Source organism: Saccostrea cucullata, unplaced genomic scaffold (assembly GCF_032062105.1).
Source record: "Saccostrea cucullata isolate Sc308-1 unplaced genomic scaffold, CSIRO_AGI_Scuc_v1 ctg3302, whole genome shotgun sequence".
In the NCBI taxonomy this organism is placed as follows: domain Eukaryota; kingdom Metazoa; phylum Mollusca; class Bivalvia; order Ostreida; family Ostreidae; genus Saccostrea; species Saccostrea cuccullata.
Window position 1 is genome coordinate 95,774 of NW_026938348.1, and position 16,187 is coordinate 111,960.

Here is a 16,187-nt window from a genome sequence, read left to right on the forward strand (position 1 = left end):
TATTAATTCGGACACGGTGAAATTCGGACAAAAAGGTTTATAGACTTAGAAATGAAAAAGTGAAGATATATTATCAAGTTTTGTTTTAGATTGTTAATTAATTAAAAAAAATTAGGTTGTTATCAAAATCATAAAAAAAATCACATTTATGTATCTTGCAGGAAGATTATTTTGACCCCGTCTTTCAGTACTGTCTCAGTACTTTGATTTGCTACTTCCTGTTTGACCGGAAATGATGTCGACGGATGGAAAATTAAGCTTCATGCTTCCAGTGACAAATTTTTCCCCAAAACATGTCAAAAACCGCAAAAATATGCAGTTTCGGACTACTTCCGGTTGGTCGGAAGTGACGTCACAGGACGTATTTTGATGACATCAGTAGATTTTACCAGAGATTTTCAACAACTTTGCTTCTTTGATGTATAACAAATTCTCAATTCTTTTTGAGATATCTGGAAAAAAACTTTTAAGCGTTCTAATTTTTTACCTCTTTTTTTTACCTCATTTTGAAAAGAGAAATTGAAAAACAAAAACCGATGTGCACAACTTCAATCTTTCTATTATCTTAAATCAGTAGAATTTCTGCTCCAGCTTTAGCCGTCTCTGAGCCTTTGTCTGGAAACGATAGCCTATAAATTTTTGTTTGAAAGGAAATAACTCAAAACCGGAAGTGATATTTTGAAATTTTTGACTGCATTCTGATAGAGTTTAGTAATTTCTAGTATCTCTACAAATATGAGCGAAATCAATTGAAAAATGAGTGAGACATGAGGCTTCAAAGTTGGCGTCTAGGAAGTAGAAGAAAAAAAAAGAATAATAATCTTTATTAACAGAATCAGTAGAAAGTCTTCCGTTGGAAACGGAAGACCTTAATAAGAAACCGAGTAAAAACAATATGTTCCCAAACTCCGTTTGGGGAACATAACAACGACCATATGATACTGCATTAAGGAGGAACAGGGCCTTGAGCTAAACAAAATCCTGTCTATGATTTTTTTCGTATTTTATATATTACTAAATAAATTTGAAATGTACTTAGCATTTTAATACAGTCATGTCATCAGATTTCTTGACTTATTAAAAGATATCGCTATGTATAGTATTTATATTGAGGTTCCTCCCCCTTCCCCCTACTTTTCTTTTATTTCTTCAGTCACATGCATAAGCATTTTTTCGAAACTTGCAAAATCTTTCAATTATAAATAAAAATAGAAATGAAGTCTAGAAGAAAAGGATTATCACTTGAGAATTTTTTTTATAACAGTATTTTATAGATTTTTTCGGACAGAAAAAAGAGTTATAGTTTTTTGCACATTCAACTTCAAAGTTAATTTATCCGTATCTGTTCGATAGTTTTCTGTTCGATATTTTTTTTTAAATTTAAAATTTTACCGGAATATCGCTTCATTTCTGTTGAACAATACAATTCAGCGTACTGTCGATGGAGACATTTGAATTTTTAAAAGACATAAAGTAAAAAATTAACTGATCACATCTTCTTATTAACATTTTGGCCGATGTACGGATGAAATACTGCCTTCGGACTCGGCATTAAAATAATTAGACTTAAATTAGCAGTGTATGTCTGTAGCCAAGGATTTCCGATCCGATATCTAGTGGAGATGTGAGGCGCATCGGGATCATTACACCTACAGGTACATGTGGACTAAATGTTTAAAAATAAAGAAAAAATTGGGAGGAGGGGCTACATTTGTAAAGGCAAAAAGTGAATAAATTGATAAAGAAAAAGAAAAAAAAATCGAAAAGAAGTATTTCTTTCAAATGGAATTTGAACACTTATTTAAAAACAATAGAATAGTTTACAAAAGAGTCAAAGAACTCCTCGGACGTAGCGATCAGTACTCGATATTTTTTCCAATGTTGTCCTAAGTATTCCAATTTTTTGTGGATTGAGCAAATCAGTCAGTAATCTTAAAATGTTTCTATAGAAAAGCATTAATTGTAACTGTATTTATTGAGAAATAGAGAAGGTATTTCCAAAATTTTCCCAAGGGTTGCCAAAAAATTTCTATGACACGATGAATTAATGAAAATGCAGTGTCGATGTACACAAAAAACTTCTCCATGTCTATAAAGAAAATAAAATAGCCTATTTATATAAAATTTATTCAAACTTGCAGAAAATAAAGTCAAATTAAGAAACATGGTATACAAAAAAAAATTAATCAATTACTCAGGATCTATCAGGAGTTGGTGCGTAGTATATATACAAATTTTTTCAATATCTTTACTTTTGTGATCGCTCGGTTATCCCTATGATCATAATATTATTAAAATATACAAGTCAACGGCATAAAAAGCATTGATTGTGTTTGTAAAAAATATGCAATTCTGACCGAAATGAATGTTCATATAAATCAGAATGGAGAATAAACAGATTATCTCAATAATATGGCTGCATTTTATATCAGTATCATAATGGAAAAATATATTTTTACTACTTTTTCTTTCCTATATCGATATTTCATAGTTTATTGGCAATAATTTGCTAACTTTTATTTTCGACATTATGAAAGCGTAAAACTGGCACTGAAGACTTTCCTAACTTAAAATCAAAATCGAAAAATAAATTATTGACTTTAATTCAAAGTAATAAAGGTAAAAGCTTTGCTTCGTTTTTAAAGAAAACCATGTTAAATCTGAGATCAGTATCATGTGTCTCCGACCAACTTGAAGTTCAATCACTGACATTATAATATTCAAGTGTACTTGGGTTTTTTTTTCTTACCTATCGATTATTCATAAACTTGGTAGACATAAAACTCACCACCCCCCCCAAAAAAAAAAAAATCAATCAAACAAACAAACAAACCGGAAACATAAACAATGTCGGAAATGCTGAGCATAATTTCTGAGATTATATCAATGAAGTACATAATTTATAATCAGTTCTTTTATATAGTAAGCTATTGATCGAAGAAAAAAATGCCAGAAATGCTGAATATACAGGCTATTCCGGAGATAGATGTAGAAAATAATTTAGATCGCTGTTGGTCAAAGAGAATGGAATTTTTAGCGCCTGTATGCATTGCTCCTCATACATGTATATCTGCACTCCCTTTGAATACAATCACACGTTAACTCTCCATTCACAAGGTGGATGACAATTAAATGTTTTTTTTTCTGTGTTAAACATAGACATATAGCTGCTGGAAGAATCATATCAGACCACATCGTTGTCCTCTTTTTGAGAGTTTACTCCTCTAATAAGTTTTTCTTAAAACTATCTTTTCTAGTGTATGCAGTGTTGACAAACTTGAACCTACTGTTTTACCCTAGTGTGTTTGTCCGTCTGTCTGATTGTGTGTCTGTCCGTAACAAAGTTTTGATTATAGTTTTTGCAGCAACTACACTACACAGATGCTTGAAAATTTAGCATTTTCTTCAATGAGGAATGCTATATCGTGGGATCCATTTTTTTTTAAAACTCCGATGTCAACTGCCTGTTAATCCATGCGTCTGTCGTACAATACATAATACAATTCCTTCGCATTTTTATCCAGCAACTACGTGTATTGCAGATGCTTGAAATTTTAGCAGATACTTTGTTGTGGCATGCCATATGATGAGATTTATAATATTTTTGTATGAATCTGACTATTTGTCCGTGCAATGCCCGTAACTGAACTTGTGTAAATATTAATCAACATACCAGTGTATTTTCACATCATGGCGGGGTATAACTAGCAAACGTTGTTTGTCAAGTCCTGTTTAAAAAATATCAAACAAGCATGTAGTATACTTGCATAAAATTTTCCCGAATACCTTGTTTTATGTATATACATATACGTATATTTTTAAAAATCAATACATACGAGTAAGTGCAACACTTTTATTTACGAATATTGGAAACGTTGACTTGAAAACGAAATCATTCAAAGAAGAAGGTATGGTTTCCATACAAATCTTGCCCTGTGATTTTCTAAAAAATGAAACTGGTGTAAAAGTTGAAAACTCATGCTTTTTAAATAATTGAAATTCAATGCAGAAAAATCATTTAAGTCATTTTTCTCACATGTGTTATTAAATGCTAATTATGACGTCATAAACATGTGCATTTTCCCGTATTTTCTTTAAAAATTGCAGAAGACACCAATTTCAATGGAATTTCCTTTCAGATAACATTGTCCACAGGCATCGCCCACAAAGATCTTGAGATATGTGATTTGTTATTAAATTTTGCACAAAATATCAACAAAAATTAATGTGGGCGACGGCTGTGGACACTGTTTTCTAAAAGAAAACCATCCTGGAAATGTGCAATTTTGAGGTTTTTTCTGTTGAAAATAGAGAAATGCTTCACATTAATAACGTCATATTTGCAGAATGGTAAACCTTCATGCTATTTCTTTCCTGATTTATCAGATTCATTTATCTAACAAATGTTTAAGCCAGTTTCAAAACTTTTTGATGTCATTACATTTTTAGGGCGCAATAAAGCTAAAACCATAGCTTCTTCTTTAAATTAACCTACATCTTTTTCAACATGATATTGTCGTTTCTTTAGGTTTTTTCCCTTTCCAAAAGTGTATTTTTTTTATTGCTGTGTAAGGCGGAAATAATAAGGTTGTATTTTTTTACGAATTTGAATTTAAATCGAACAAGAAATACGATTAAATGTAAATTAAAACAAAGCTTTGTTCTATGAACAAAACCTCTTTTTCATCAATTGTATGCGTAAAGTGTATGTATTAACTTAAATATTTCTTTATAATTCTATACGTTCCTTCTGTCGATTTCTGCACGGGTTTTATCAAACTATTTACATAAAAAAACTTTGATAAATTCTGGATCAAGGATTCCATCTCACACAAGATTGAGGGACTTCCACATCACTAAACCAGTGGACCAAGTCTGTGAGCTTATTTAGTGTCAAAATAAAGACATTCTTAATATTTGTCTCGCATCCCAAGTTTCGTCAAATAAGTCGAACGACTCAAATTGAGGGAAAATATTCGTATATGCGAAATATATTAGAATGGAATTACAAAAATTATAATCTAATCATTTATTATCCTACCATTAAAACTTTACGCGTAATCAGAGCAGAAGACGTCGAAAACGAAATGTGCGTTAAAGTGCGTGATTTCGGGGCAAAGGTATATGCGTTAAAATGCGTGATTGCGGTGCAACGGTATATGCGTTAAATCGCGTGATTGCGGGGATGGGGGTTAAGGGTCCCTTAATTACGGAGTCAATATTGCGAATTTTTACGCACAAATAAAAAAACATGTGAGATAACACTATATATTCATATATTTTAGATTATTCATAGTATTTGAATTATCTGAAATCATTTGTTTTAATTTCACATTGATTTGAGTGGGGTAATTTCTACATTTTTGAGACAGTTTTAACGATAAAAACCTCATTTTGTAATAAGTTATGTCAATAAATATTGCTGGATTAACGATTGAATGTTAGTTCTTTATCATAATTATTAACAGCATAATATTGCAGGGAGAATCTTACCTCAATATCGCACAGGGCATCGTTTAATTGAATTTAAACATGATAAAAACGCTTCACGTTTGTATTTTCTGAGTGCAAAATTGTGACGTCACACGAAAACATAAACGTGCAACATTATCTAAATTATCTATATTCATGGAATATCTGCTATCAAGCACAAAAAAATATTAATTAAAAAATCTGCTTCAGAAATTAATCACGATGTGACGTCAACCTGTTCATTTACGTACAAGTTTAAAAATTTCAGTGGGAATTGAAGTGGGTCGGTCACGTGATCAAATCACGTGATTGGTCGGCGAAAGTGATGGATGGGTCCGAGGGCTGGAAACACTTTACCGGGTCAGTGTACTTGCAATCAAGCATTATTTGAAAATATGAGAAATTCTACAAATATATATACTATGAAATAAAACTGATGATGACGGGTGTAGCTAATGTGTACTTGATCTCGCTGCACTGAGAATTCAAACACTACGTCTATGATGTCACTGACGTCAGACTGCAGGGTAAAGAGAGCGGATGCGTGGATTTGGCAATATTACACATTATGTAAATGTTCGCAACATCTTAAAAAATCTTAAATATTATTTTCAAAATAAAAAAAAAACAATTTTAGGATAAAATTACACAAGAACTGTTGAATTTAAAAACGTTTAACATGCACATCAACATCGACTATGACGTAATTTGTCTTTTGAGTCGTGTGACATGTGCCCTGTCTCCCATAACATATCTTATACTTCTTTTTTACGGCCATCTTTTTCACAATAATCTAAAACATAATTTTTGACTACTCTTTTTCGGAATGTGGTCCTTCCCTATACAGTAATCTTATAGTCCATAGAATACCTATATCCGAAAACATTGGCAGATAAAACTACTCACTCGCTGTTCCGTTGTATCCAGACACTGTAAGCGTATATTTATTGTCTTCATCCCCGATGTAAAATGTAGAATACACAGCATAAGCCTGTTCGCCGTCATGTCTCTCGAGATCAATTCGAAGTTCCTGGTTTTTATCTCTTGTTAAAGCGTAGATTGCGTCATTCCCTAAATTTTAATAAAACCACTTTTTAACACTTTATAAATATTCTATTACAAAAAATACTAAACGATTCCGAGATCAACCCCGGGTTAAAGCGGAAGTGGGTATCCTTATAAATAAAAGTGAATCCCTTCATGCTCTCTCTATCTCTCTATTCTTTTATATATTTATTTATAAAGCACTGAAAACTACAAACTTAAAGATTAAATTAAATTGTCAAAACTTCCTTGAGAAAAAGAAAAAGAAGTTATAAACTCATGAGAACAAAAGAAAAAAAAGAAACACGTAAAACAATTTCCACAAATGCTGTATGCTGTAACCTAAATGCCCAGCATAGGACAAATTTGCAACTCTCTACTGACAAGTGGTGGCATCTCAATATACGAGGAGTGATCAAAACATTCGCGAACAATCTCTTTATCTACAAAACCACATTTGAAATTAGAAAAAAAATTAGTACACACATAGCTATACACAAGTTTTATAAATAGTATAAGCTAAATAAAGGTTTTCTCCTTGTTTGTGACGTCACAATGTGAAAATGACGTCACTATGCAGGTCACTTGTGACGAATAATGGTTGTATTTGTCAAACTCGTTCAACAAACGACTGTTAAAGGACAAGTGCACTTAAGCAATGCTTAATAAACCCTTTTTATGTGCCATTTTAATTACATTAAAATATTTTACCAAATCGTTCTCTATTGGTAATAGTTAGATACTAATTTATATTTCTAATCAAAAAGCATGTTAAGCATCACTTGAATCAGCACTTTGACAAAATAGTTATATATTTCAACAATAATGTAATCATCAAATACCTACAAGATATCGGTTACTTTAGATTTTAATCATATAAGATATGATAAAAAGGAGGCACCCATTCTCTATATCCACCTAGAAAAAACGTCTCTCCTCAGACAGAAGATTTGGGTTTTGATGGTCGCCATGTTTATTTTTAGAAAGGATATTCTTATCCGACCATTTTGTTGATGAGATTTGATCATTTTTGACAAATTAACTGTTTTTGTTATAAAAATTAACTCACATAGAAAAAAATATAAAACTCTTATAAATATTTTACTTTTTGTGGCAGAACGTTATAGAGGAGGTCACATGACTGCCTATATCATGTGATTTTCGCATGAGCATAACGCTAAAATTTACAATATGCTGAAAAATGATTTTGTTTGTTAACATCAGGGGTTGAATCTATAGCTAAATCACGTTCATTTCGGTAAAGTCACTTAGCTTGTTAATATCATTTGGGCAAATTGACTTCAATATGTGCATCCACAACTTTTCTTTCCTTTATATAAAATAAATTATACCTATCCAATAGTTTGTAGAGGCTTCCCCAAATCCAGATTTGTACAATATCCATGTTCTGTAAAAGCTCACTTGACTATCCTGTCGTCTTTGAATGACCTGTAATAATTATAATGCAAGATGTTTAGAACATGCACTAAATTTAGATCTTTTTGAAATTGAGAAACGGTGTGCTCAAAATCAAACGATATTAAATGTAGATAAAACAAAATACATGTTAATGGGAACACAGCAAAGAAAATCAAAACTAGATAATCCAAATATACAACATTATGCCTCAGACAAAACGATTGAAATGGTTGAAACTGAAAACTTCTTGGTGTACATATTGATGATAAGTTACAGTATGCGAATCATATTGATTCAGTTTGTAAAACCTTAAATTATAAGTTATTTACTCTTCGTGGGATTAAGAAATATCTCCCTCTTCATACCAGAAACTTTATTACAATGCTTATATTTTACCATCTATTAACTATTGTTTGACTTTTTGGTGTAATGCCCGAAAGCAGGACAGGGACAGAATATTTGAGTTACACAAAAAAGGCAGCAAGGATTACTGTAAACAGGGTTATTTTCGCCCCGTGTTATTTTCGCCCTTTTTGAAGTTATGAACAATAATGTCCCGTTTTAAATTCGCCCAGTCATAATTCTGTTTAAGAAATTATGAGGTGTAATTTGAATTCGCCCCGTTTTAAATTCGCCCAATCAAGGAGAGGGCGAAAGGGGCGAAATTAAAACAGGGGCTAAAATTTCCCTGTATACAGTATTCTTGACGCAATTCCTGATTCTTCTTCTAAACCACTATTTGAGAAATTTGGATGGTTTACTATTTATGAGCCAGTTGATCTAAACAAGTACATATTATTATACAAAATTTTTAGCGGAATGACTTCCGAATATCTTAATAATTTATTTAAATTCCATTCTTCAAATTTCTATAACTTGCGATCTGAAACAAATTACGATTTTAAAATACCAAAAGTTCGTACAAACTTATTCAAGACCTCTTTTCAGTACACAGGTGTACATCTTTAGAATAAACTTCCATAACACATTAGACTCTCTCAATCTCTACGAGAATTTAGGCGTAATGTAGAAAATTACATCATCAGCTGTCGCACAATTATCTGAGCATTTTTGTGATTGTCATATAACTGTATCGTCATATATATGTACATGGACATTCCATTTATAATTTTGTGATTGTAAATCCTGTTATTTATGATGAATTGTGTCTTTGTATATCTCTTGTATATTTTTGTAATTGATTTATAGAGGGCACTGGGGAAGAATAGTGCATGCACTAACCAGGTTACCCTCTTTAAATAAAGTTTTATTGTTATTATTATTATATGTTTAATTCTGGTTGTAACGCTGTATTTGATTGGGTAAAAAATGTACATCATATCGTATGAAATGGGTTGCCTACGTCACATGACTTACGTCAAAAACGTATCAATCCGCCTGACGTTACATTCAAATTTTGTACAAACTGAAGTTATTTTGTTTGGACAATCATCTTTATTTCTTACATCAAATGAATGAAAATTAAATTATAAGCAATGAATTTCATATACCCATTTTATACGGTATAAACTGGGTTGAAACAGTTTACAATTTTTTTATAAAGCGCTTTGCAGTTTGTAAAGCGTAAACTGCCCCAACCTAGTTTATACCGTATAAAATGGATAGCTATTAAATTCATTCCTTAATAAACAATACCAGAAAAACAATTGCTTCTTGTAAATATAGACATCTACGGCTATGTTACATTGTCCGTAATTATCTTCAGTTGAAACATATGGATACCCTAAAATCTGGAAAATAAGCCGCGGCTCATTTTAAGTTTTCGTAAGAAAGTGGGGGCTTATTTTCAAAACCGGCTTATTTTCAAATTGCAGCTTATTATCAATGCAAAAAAAAAAAAAATGGTAAGAGAAGAGAGCACAATCATTGTTTATTTTCAATGCAATCATTGAATAAAGTGCAATCAATAGAATAAGAACGTCTTGTTCGAACTAAAATTAAAAAATCATACATGTAAAAAAATAAAGTAATTACATTAATACTTTGTTTAGTATTTTGCTTGTAGAAAAAATACCGTGAAAGTGGAAAGTTTGACGAGGAGGAAACATTTACGAATCACTTTAGCTCGTCAAAGTTTTCTATCGTCATTTTTTTTTTATTCATTGGCGTTTCCCGGTGTACGTTCATTAGGTCTATGGTGTAATCAACCGTCTACTTTACATTTTGAAATGCCGATCCCGAAAAGATAATTTCATTGTATGCAGCATATAAATTTACATGAAATTATAAACTTGTTTTAAAAAAGTCAAAATAATACGGGTATATAAGATACCCGCTTGCAATTGAATCACTTGATAAATTAATCAAACAAACACAAATTTAAACAAGTCAATTATACGGTACATTGAAATGTAATTACTACCATTAGCCCTGCCGATCACCATGATAGCAATTTTAGTCTGATTTCTGGTTTAGATTTACCTGGATTTACCTGTGAATACCTGATTTATCTTAATGTATTCTTAAGAGGTTTATTACAATTTTATAAGCATTTTATTAAAATTCTATATATATCTATGGGAAAATATTTGAATTTATTGAATCAATTATTAATATTTGTTTCATATTATTTATTTTTGAGTCCAATTTCTTAAAAAAATATGTACCTTTCAATTTTGATCTAATTCTAAATAAATTAAAGATTTACATATAATAAAGAAAATAGTGAATAAAAATTAATTTGAAATGATGTTATAATAAGATCATCAGATAATCGAATACATTAACTTTGTATTTATTCTCTTATGTTTTCATTATAAGTTCATCGCTCACTAACTAAGCAAAGTATAGTATAGACTATAGCAATTAAGTAATTATCTCACCTGGTCAAATTCCCGTTTTTCACACATTTTTAATCACCTGTAATTAAATGTGTGCAAAATGGGAACAAACCTTGTTAGCTTGTACAGGTCTAGATGAGATAATTATTAATCTGACAATTTCCTGAAAAAAAAATTCACCATGTTAGTTGGTTCCGCAATGAAGTTTTTTTAGCCAGCGTAACATGCTTACTGGTAAAAAGAATTAACTTTAAAACTATCCTTTATTTGTAATTTTACATTATTACATCATTAGTGGTTACAGACTTAGTTCGGACTATGTCGTCATTACTCGTACTCGCTCGTACTATGTTGTATGCAGAAATTGGTAAAGGTTAATTAATGAATTAAAGAAAGATAATTCATTTGTATTTGTACAGTAAAAAAAAAAATCGTCAAAGTTTTCACTCGTCAAATTTTCAAGACGCGGAAATCGTCAAACGTTCAACATCTTTCCTTAATGGCATTGTCATGACCGGCTTATTTTCAAAACTGGCTTATTTTCGAGTAATTTTAAATGCAAGAAATAGGTGGCTTATTTTCAAAACCGGCTTATTACTAAATCCGTCTTATTTTCAAGATTTTAGGGTATAATAAACAGTCTTTAAGATCAAAAGTCAATAAAACAATACAAAACAGGAACAGATCAAACATGGACCTCCGAAACATCAAAGGCGTGATCAGGTGCCATGGAGGAGTGAGCATCCCATGCTGACCGGTCACACTCGTCGTGTGATCATTGTCGTGATTTGGAAATAACAAAAAAGAATCTGTGGTCAATTTAGTGTATAAAGAATGGATTAATATTTAGTATGAAAAACGTCAATCAGCATTTGACTCAACGCAAGTTAGAATATATGCCAGTTTATTATACTATATTGTGATACTGAGGCGTTACTGGATAAAACTGGGTAATATCGAAATGTCTTAACATCTATGAATATCATTGTTCAAAGGGGTTTAGAAACTAAATCCGAATCAATATTTTGCTAAGTTACTTAATTTTCCCCTGTCCGTGATTTAGCATCTTCGCTAGCCAAGGGTTTCTGATATGCTACTCTCCTCATAAACCCTTGGCCTACGGTGTTCATAGAAATCGGGATTTTTTTTTCCAGAGTTCTTATTGGATTTCAATTCACCCAGGTCGACCAATCAGCAATTGTTTTTTTGTAAATGACGATATTTGCGTTCGGGATACATCTTCACTCTTTAATCTCGGAAATGAAAAACGCAAGCAAACAACGATCCGTAAGATAACATTCAATTCTATGAATATCCATGGTGTCATCCAATATCTTATAAATATGTGATTGTGAATCTATATTGAAGCTTCAGATTTGTTCTATAAATAATGAATAAACATAACTCAATTATTGCTTCTTATTTCTCTTGAAAACACTTTGATTTCATTTTTTAACACGTGTCTTTATTTCTGGCGATGACGCAATATGTGCGTACCTGGTAGATTCGAGATCACGTGACGGAAAATAATCCCGGCTTTAGACTTCACCGTATGCCAAGAGTTTATGAGGAGAGGAGCGTATCAGAAACCCTTGGCTAGCGAAGATTGTTATTTAGTACAGTTAAATCGAAGAACTTCAGATTAAAATTCTACTGCCCTTTGTTATGCTAGGGTTTGTCACTCAATGCTTGGTCAATGCTACAGTAAAATATAATAGTTCTTTCTATATTACATCTACTAATTCAGGTGCTAGTGTTCCAGGATAGCCATAATGTTATCATGATAGATTTTTGGTATGTGTGTTTAAGATCCTTAACATGTGTTACGGTCTTTTCCACACGTAAGCAAAATCTAAAACACTACTCACCGTCCACCCTCCTCCATCTGTTGTCATGTCACAGAACACCTCTCTCCGGGTGTCAGGGTAGATTACGTATACGCCATCTTGTCCTTTCTTGCTTGGGTCTCTTTTTACAATATCTGAACAGTCTTTATATATTTTTTCTATTTTGTATAAAAAAGATAAATTCTATGAATGCTTTTATAATGCTTATAGGATGTACGTCCACGGATTGAAGAACTGAACTGAATTTTATAAATGAGAATGTAACTTCAATTAGTACGTGCTGTTGTTTCATATATTTTTGTTAGCATCAATTTTCGTGATTTTGTAATACAAGTCTTTTCGAGCATACGTTATTGCGTAATTTCGTGGACAAAAGCCTCGCCTTTATAAATGAATGACATACGTATTTCTTAATTCAATGAAGATTTAAATTCGTGGATCTCATCAACAACGATATGCTCGAAAATTGGTGCTCAACGAATATTAAATGACTCACCGTATTTCAGTTTTGATTTTACATATTTTGCGGAACCACAATTAAAAATCTTTAAATTTTAATGTCTGTTAATTGAGATCAATAGCTCATATACATATAGCAACTGATTTAGAAGATGTACCAAAAAGTTTGCCGAATGGATGTTTCATTCGACCGTAGCATTGAAGGAATTGCTTTGCTTTATGCCTTCCGTGCATAAGTACCTCGGATTCTAAAGTCTAACCCAAGTGCGTCGGGCATTCAATTCCCACTTGGGGATGAAAATACACTGTATTTTTTAACAATCTTAGGTTTTACACGGCGGCGTTAGCTCGTTATATTGAACTCCAATAAATTGATTTGAACCTAGCTGTTGTAATAATCATTCAAAGAAATATGTTAAACACATTATATGTTACCTTTTAAAATAGGCATACAACTACCCCCAAGACAGATTGCATCTTCGGTACAGGCAAGCTTGTGACAATCGGCCGTCATGTGCTGAAAGTATTTCATCCTAAAGTGGCACCTAGTTTAATATTTAACCAAATTGCCTTTTATCTAAATACTTTATTATCTTGTATGTTGCTTACCTTCGGAAAACTTTCCCGGTCAACATGAATGATGCGTCCACCGGTCATAAGACTATTAACAGTATTGATGCCAAATCTCGTGTTTAGCCGACATGTCTTTGTTTCTCGTATCCAATCCACTGAGCGACACAACTCAAACTTGTGACAAACCCTCATGCAACTTCCCATTTCAGCATTAGTTAAAAGGTTAAAGCCAGGTACTGAGGAACTTTCAAAATTGCTGACGATTAAAGTTTTAGGAAAGAAGCACTGAGAGTAGCATGTCTGTAAAAGGCTTAATGTTTGTCCAATGTGGAAAACATAGATCACATTAGTGTCCACTGTTAATTTCATTTTAACAGTGTTCTGTAAGAATTGTCGGTGGCTTTTACTAGATATAATCTTCTATGCGAGTTCTCTTTACTCCCATATCATATATACCTATATGCAAAGGTCTGTTTATGATTGATGAAGTCTCACGTGATAGTATCGTTCGTGTTGCATTGGATAAATTGTTAGGTAACCTAAAAACATTGTCGATTGAAATTTTTACAGTTATTCATATTAAAATATTTTTTGTCTTATTTAGAAAAATAATGATAATAAATATTTTCCTTATCTGTACTAATTTTATTATCTAATATATATTTTCTGTACAGAAAACAGAGCTAGTACGCATGTTTGTAAAATTAAGTACCGACACTTACATTAAAAAAAATGTGAAAAACAAGAAGAATTGACCATTGATGAAAAAAAATTAACTAACGTATATTTTCAAATATATTCCTGTCATACATACAATCGATCAAATAGGTATGGAGCACTGGGGAAATTTAATGTTTTTTGTGATCTTAGATTTATTGATTGCATTTAATTTAACATCCCATTCGACAATTTTACACTCATATAAGGACGTCACCGTATGCCGGTGAAGGACTTTAAAATGAGACCTATACTCGGCTGAGGGTTCTTTATCGTGCCAACGTGTTCTGCGACACAGGGCCTACGTTTTTAAGTTCATATCCGAAAAACCCTGACTTTCACTTCTACTGCCGAGCTCTTGGCGAAGAACAGTCACTACCAATATTTACATCTTAGATTTGATGTGGCACCGCGAACAAGAATCGAACCTGGGCCACCCGATCACGAAGCGAACGTTCTACCATTTTAGGCTACAGTGACCGTGTGAATTTTTTACCTACAAATAAGCTCCCTCACTACACTATGATGGCACTCTGTAATAAACATTCCAATGTACTGTAGATTACTTTTTAGGAAGTATTTATCGCAAAATGGCTCTTTTACGGCAAATTGCGAGAATAATAATTAGCAAATGGACAGTAGATTCAGAAATTTTGCATGGATTTTAGTACCATAAAAATAAAAGTGAGTAATTTGATTTCGTGAGTATTGCTTCTCGAGAAACTACGTTATAATTTATTCCTCGTGTATAATTAGAAATCTACAGAAAGAATACATATATGTAATAATACTGTAAAATCACATATTTTGGAAGGGTCAAAAACCACAGGGATTTGATTTCGTGCTTGAAGTTTTTTTTTGTAGTAGAAATGAGTAAAAAATTGCATTTCATGTTGTACATAGATTGTTGGTGTCTCTTCATACCTTGAAAACAGCGAACACTTAACCTCCAGGAAAAAAAAAAGAGATATAAGGGTGTGTATTTCTGTTCCTCAACTAACTGCGGGTCTTTGAAGTATTTCGTCATGCTGTGAGAGTGTAAAAAACTTCCAGTAGAATCAGAAAGATAGTTTTTGAATAGTTTTGTCACATTAAAAATTATTAATTCATCAGCAATTGCGCAGGATTTCAACTGGTTTGTTTAAAATGTTCTGCGCTCCACCAGCATGAGGTATAAATCTCGAAAGGCATGTTAAATAAACAAACAAAACCATTACATTCTTTCATATCAGATAATTAACCACTTCTGAAAGCTGACAATGAATGAAATTGATCTGAAAAATGTTGCATTCTCTTAATTCTATTTTCTTAATCAAACCACTTATGATATTTTATCTTTTATTAGTCCCCTACCGGTGAAACCGGAGGGAACTTTAGGTTTCCTCTGCGTCTGTCCGTCCGTCTGTCTGTCTAACTGTCTGTCCGTCTATCCGTCCGTCCACCCGTCCATCTGTCTGTCCCCGTCTGTCTGTTAGTCTGTCCTACTTAATTTTTCGCACTTTTTCCTAAACGCATGCAGACATTGAGATAAATTTTGGTATGTATGTGTATCTTGATGAGTTACAAATCAAGTTTAAATTTCGTATCGCTTCATTGATTTTTGACAAAACTATGGCATTTTGAATTCTTCGGAAGATTGGGTTCGTTCTGCGCTAACTTTCGATTGATTGATTGTATACTGTTTAACGTCCAGCTCAAGAATATTTCACTGATATGGAGACGTCACCATTGCCGGTGAAGGGCTGCAAATTTAGGCCTATGCTCGGTACTTACGGCCTTTGAGCAGGGAGGGATTTTTATCGTGCCACACCTGCTGTGACACGGGGCCTCGGTTTATACGGTCTCATCCGAAGGA

General features: G+C 32.5%; 1 protein-coding gene across 1 annotated transcript in view; it reads right to left on the reverse strand.

Annotated features, from left to right (window-relative positions):
- The window catches only part of LOC134250014 (ryncolin-2-like), a 44,433-nt gene extending 30,614 nt beyond the window's left edge, over nt 1-13,819 (reverse strand). Inside the window, exons 1-5 of the mRNA XM_062732353.1 lie at nt 13,652-13,819; nt 13,478-13,559; nt 12,605-12,741; nt 7,869-7,965; nt 6,379-6,543 (exon numbers count right to left, since the gene is read on the reverse strand). Of these exons, the coding sequence (XP_062588337.1) occupies nt 6,379-6,543; nt 7,869-7,965; nt 12,605-12,741; nt 13,478-13,559; nt 13,652-13,819 (649 nt within the window). The remainder of the gene's footprint in view (nt 1-6,378; nt 6,544-7,868; nt 7,966-12,604; nt 12,742-13,477; nt 13,560-13,651) is intronic.
- Between the last annotated feature and the right edge of the window lie 2,368 nt (nt 13,820-16,187).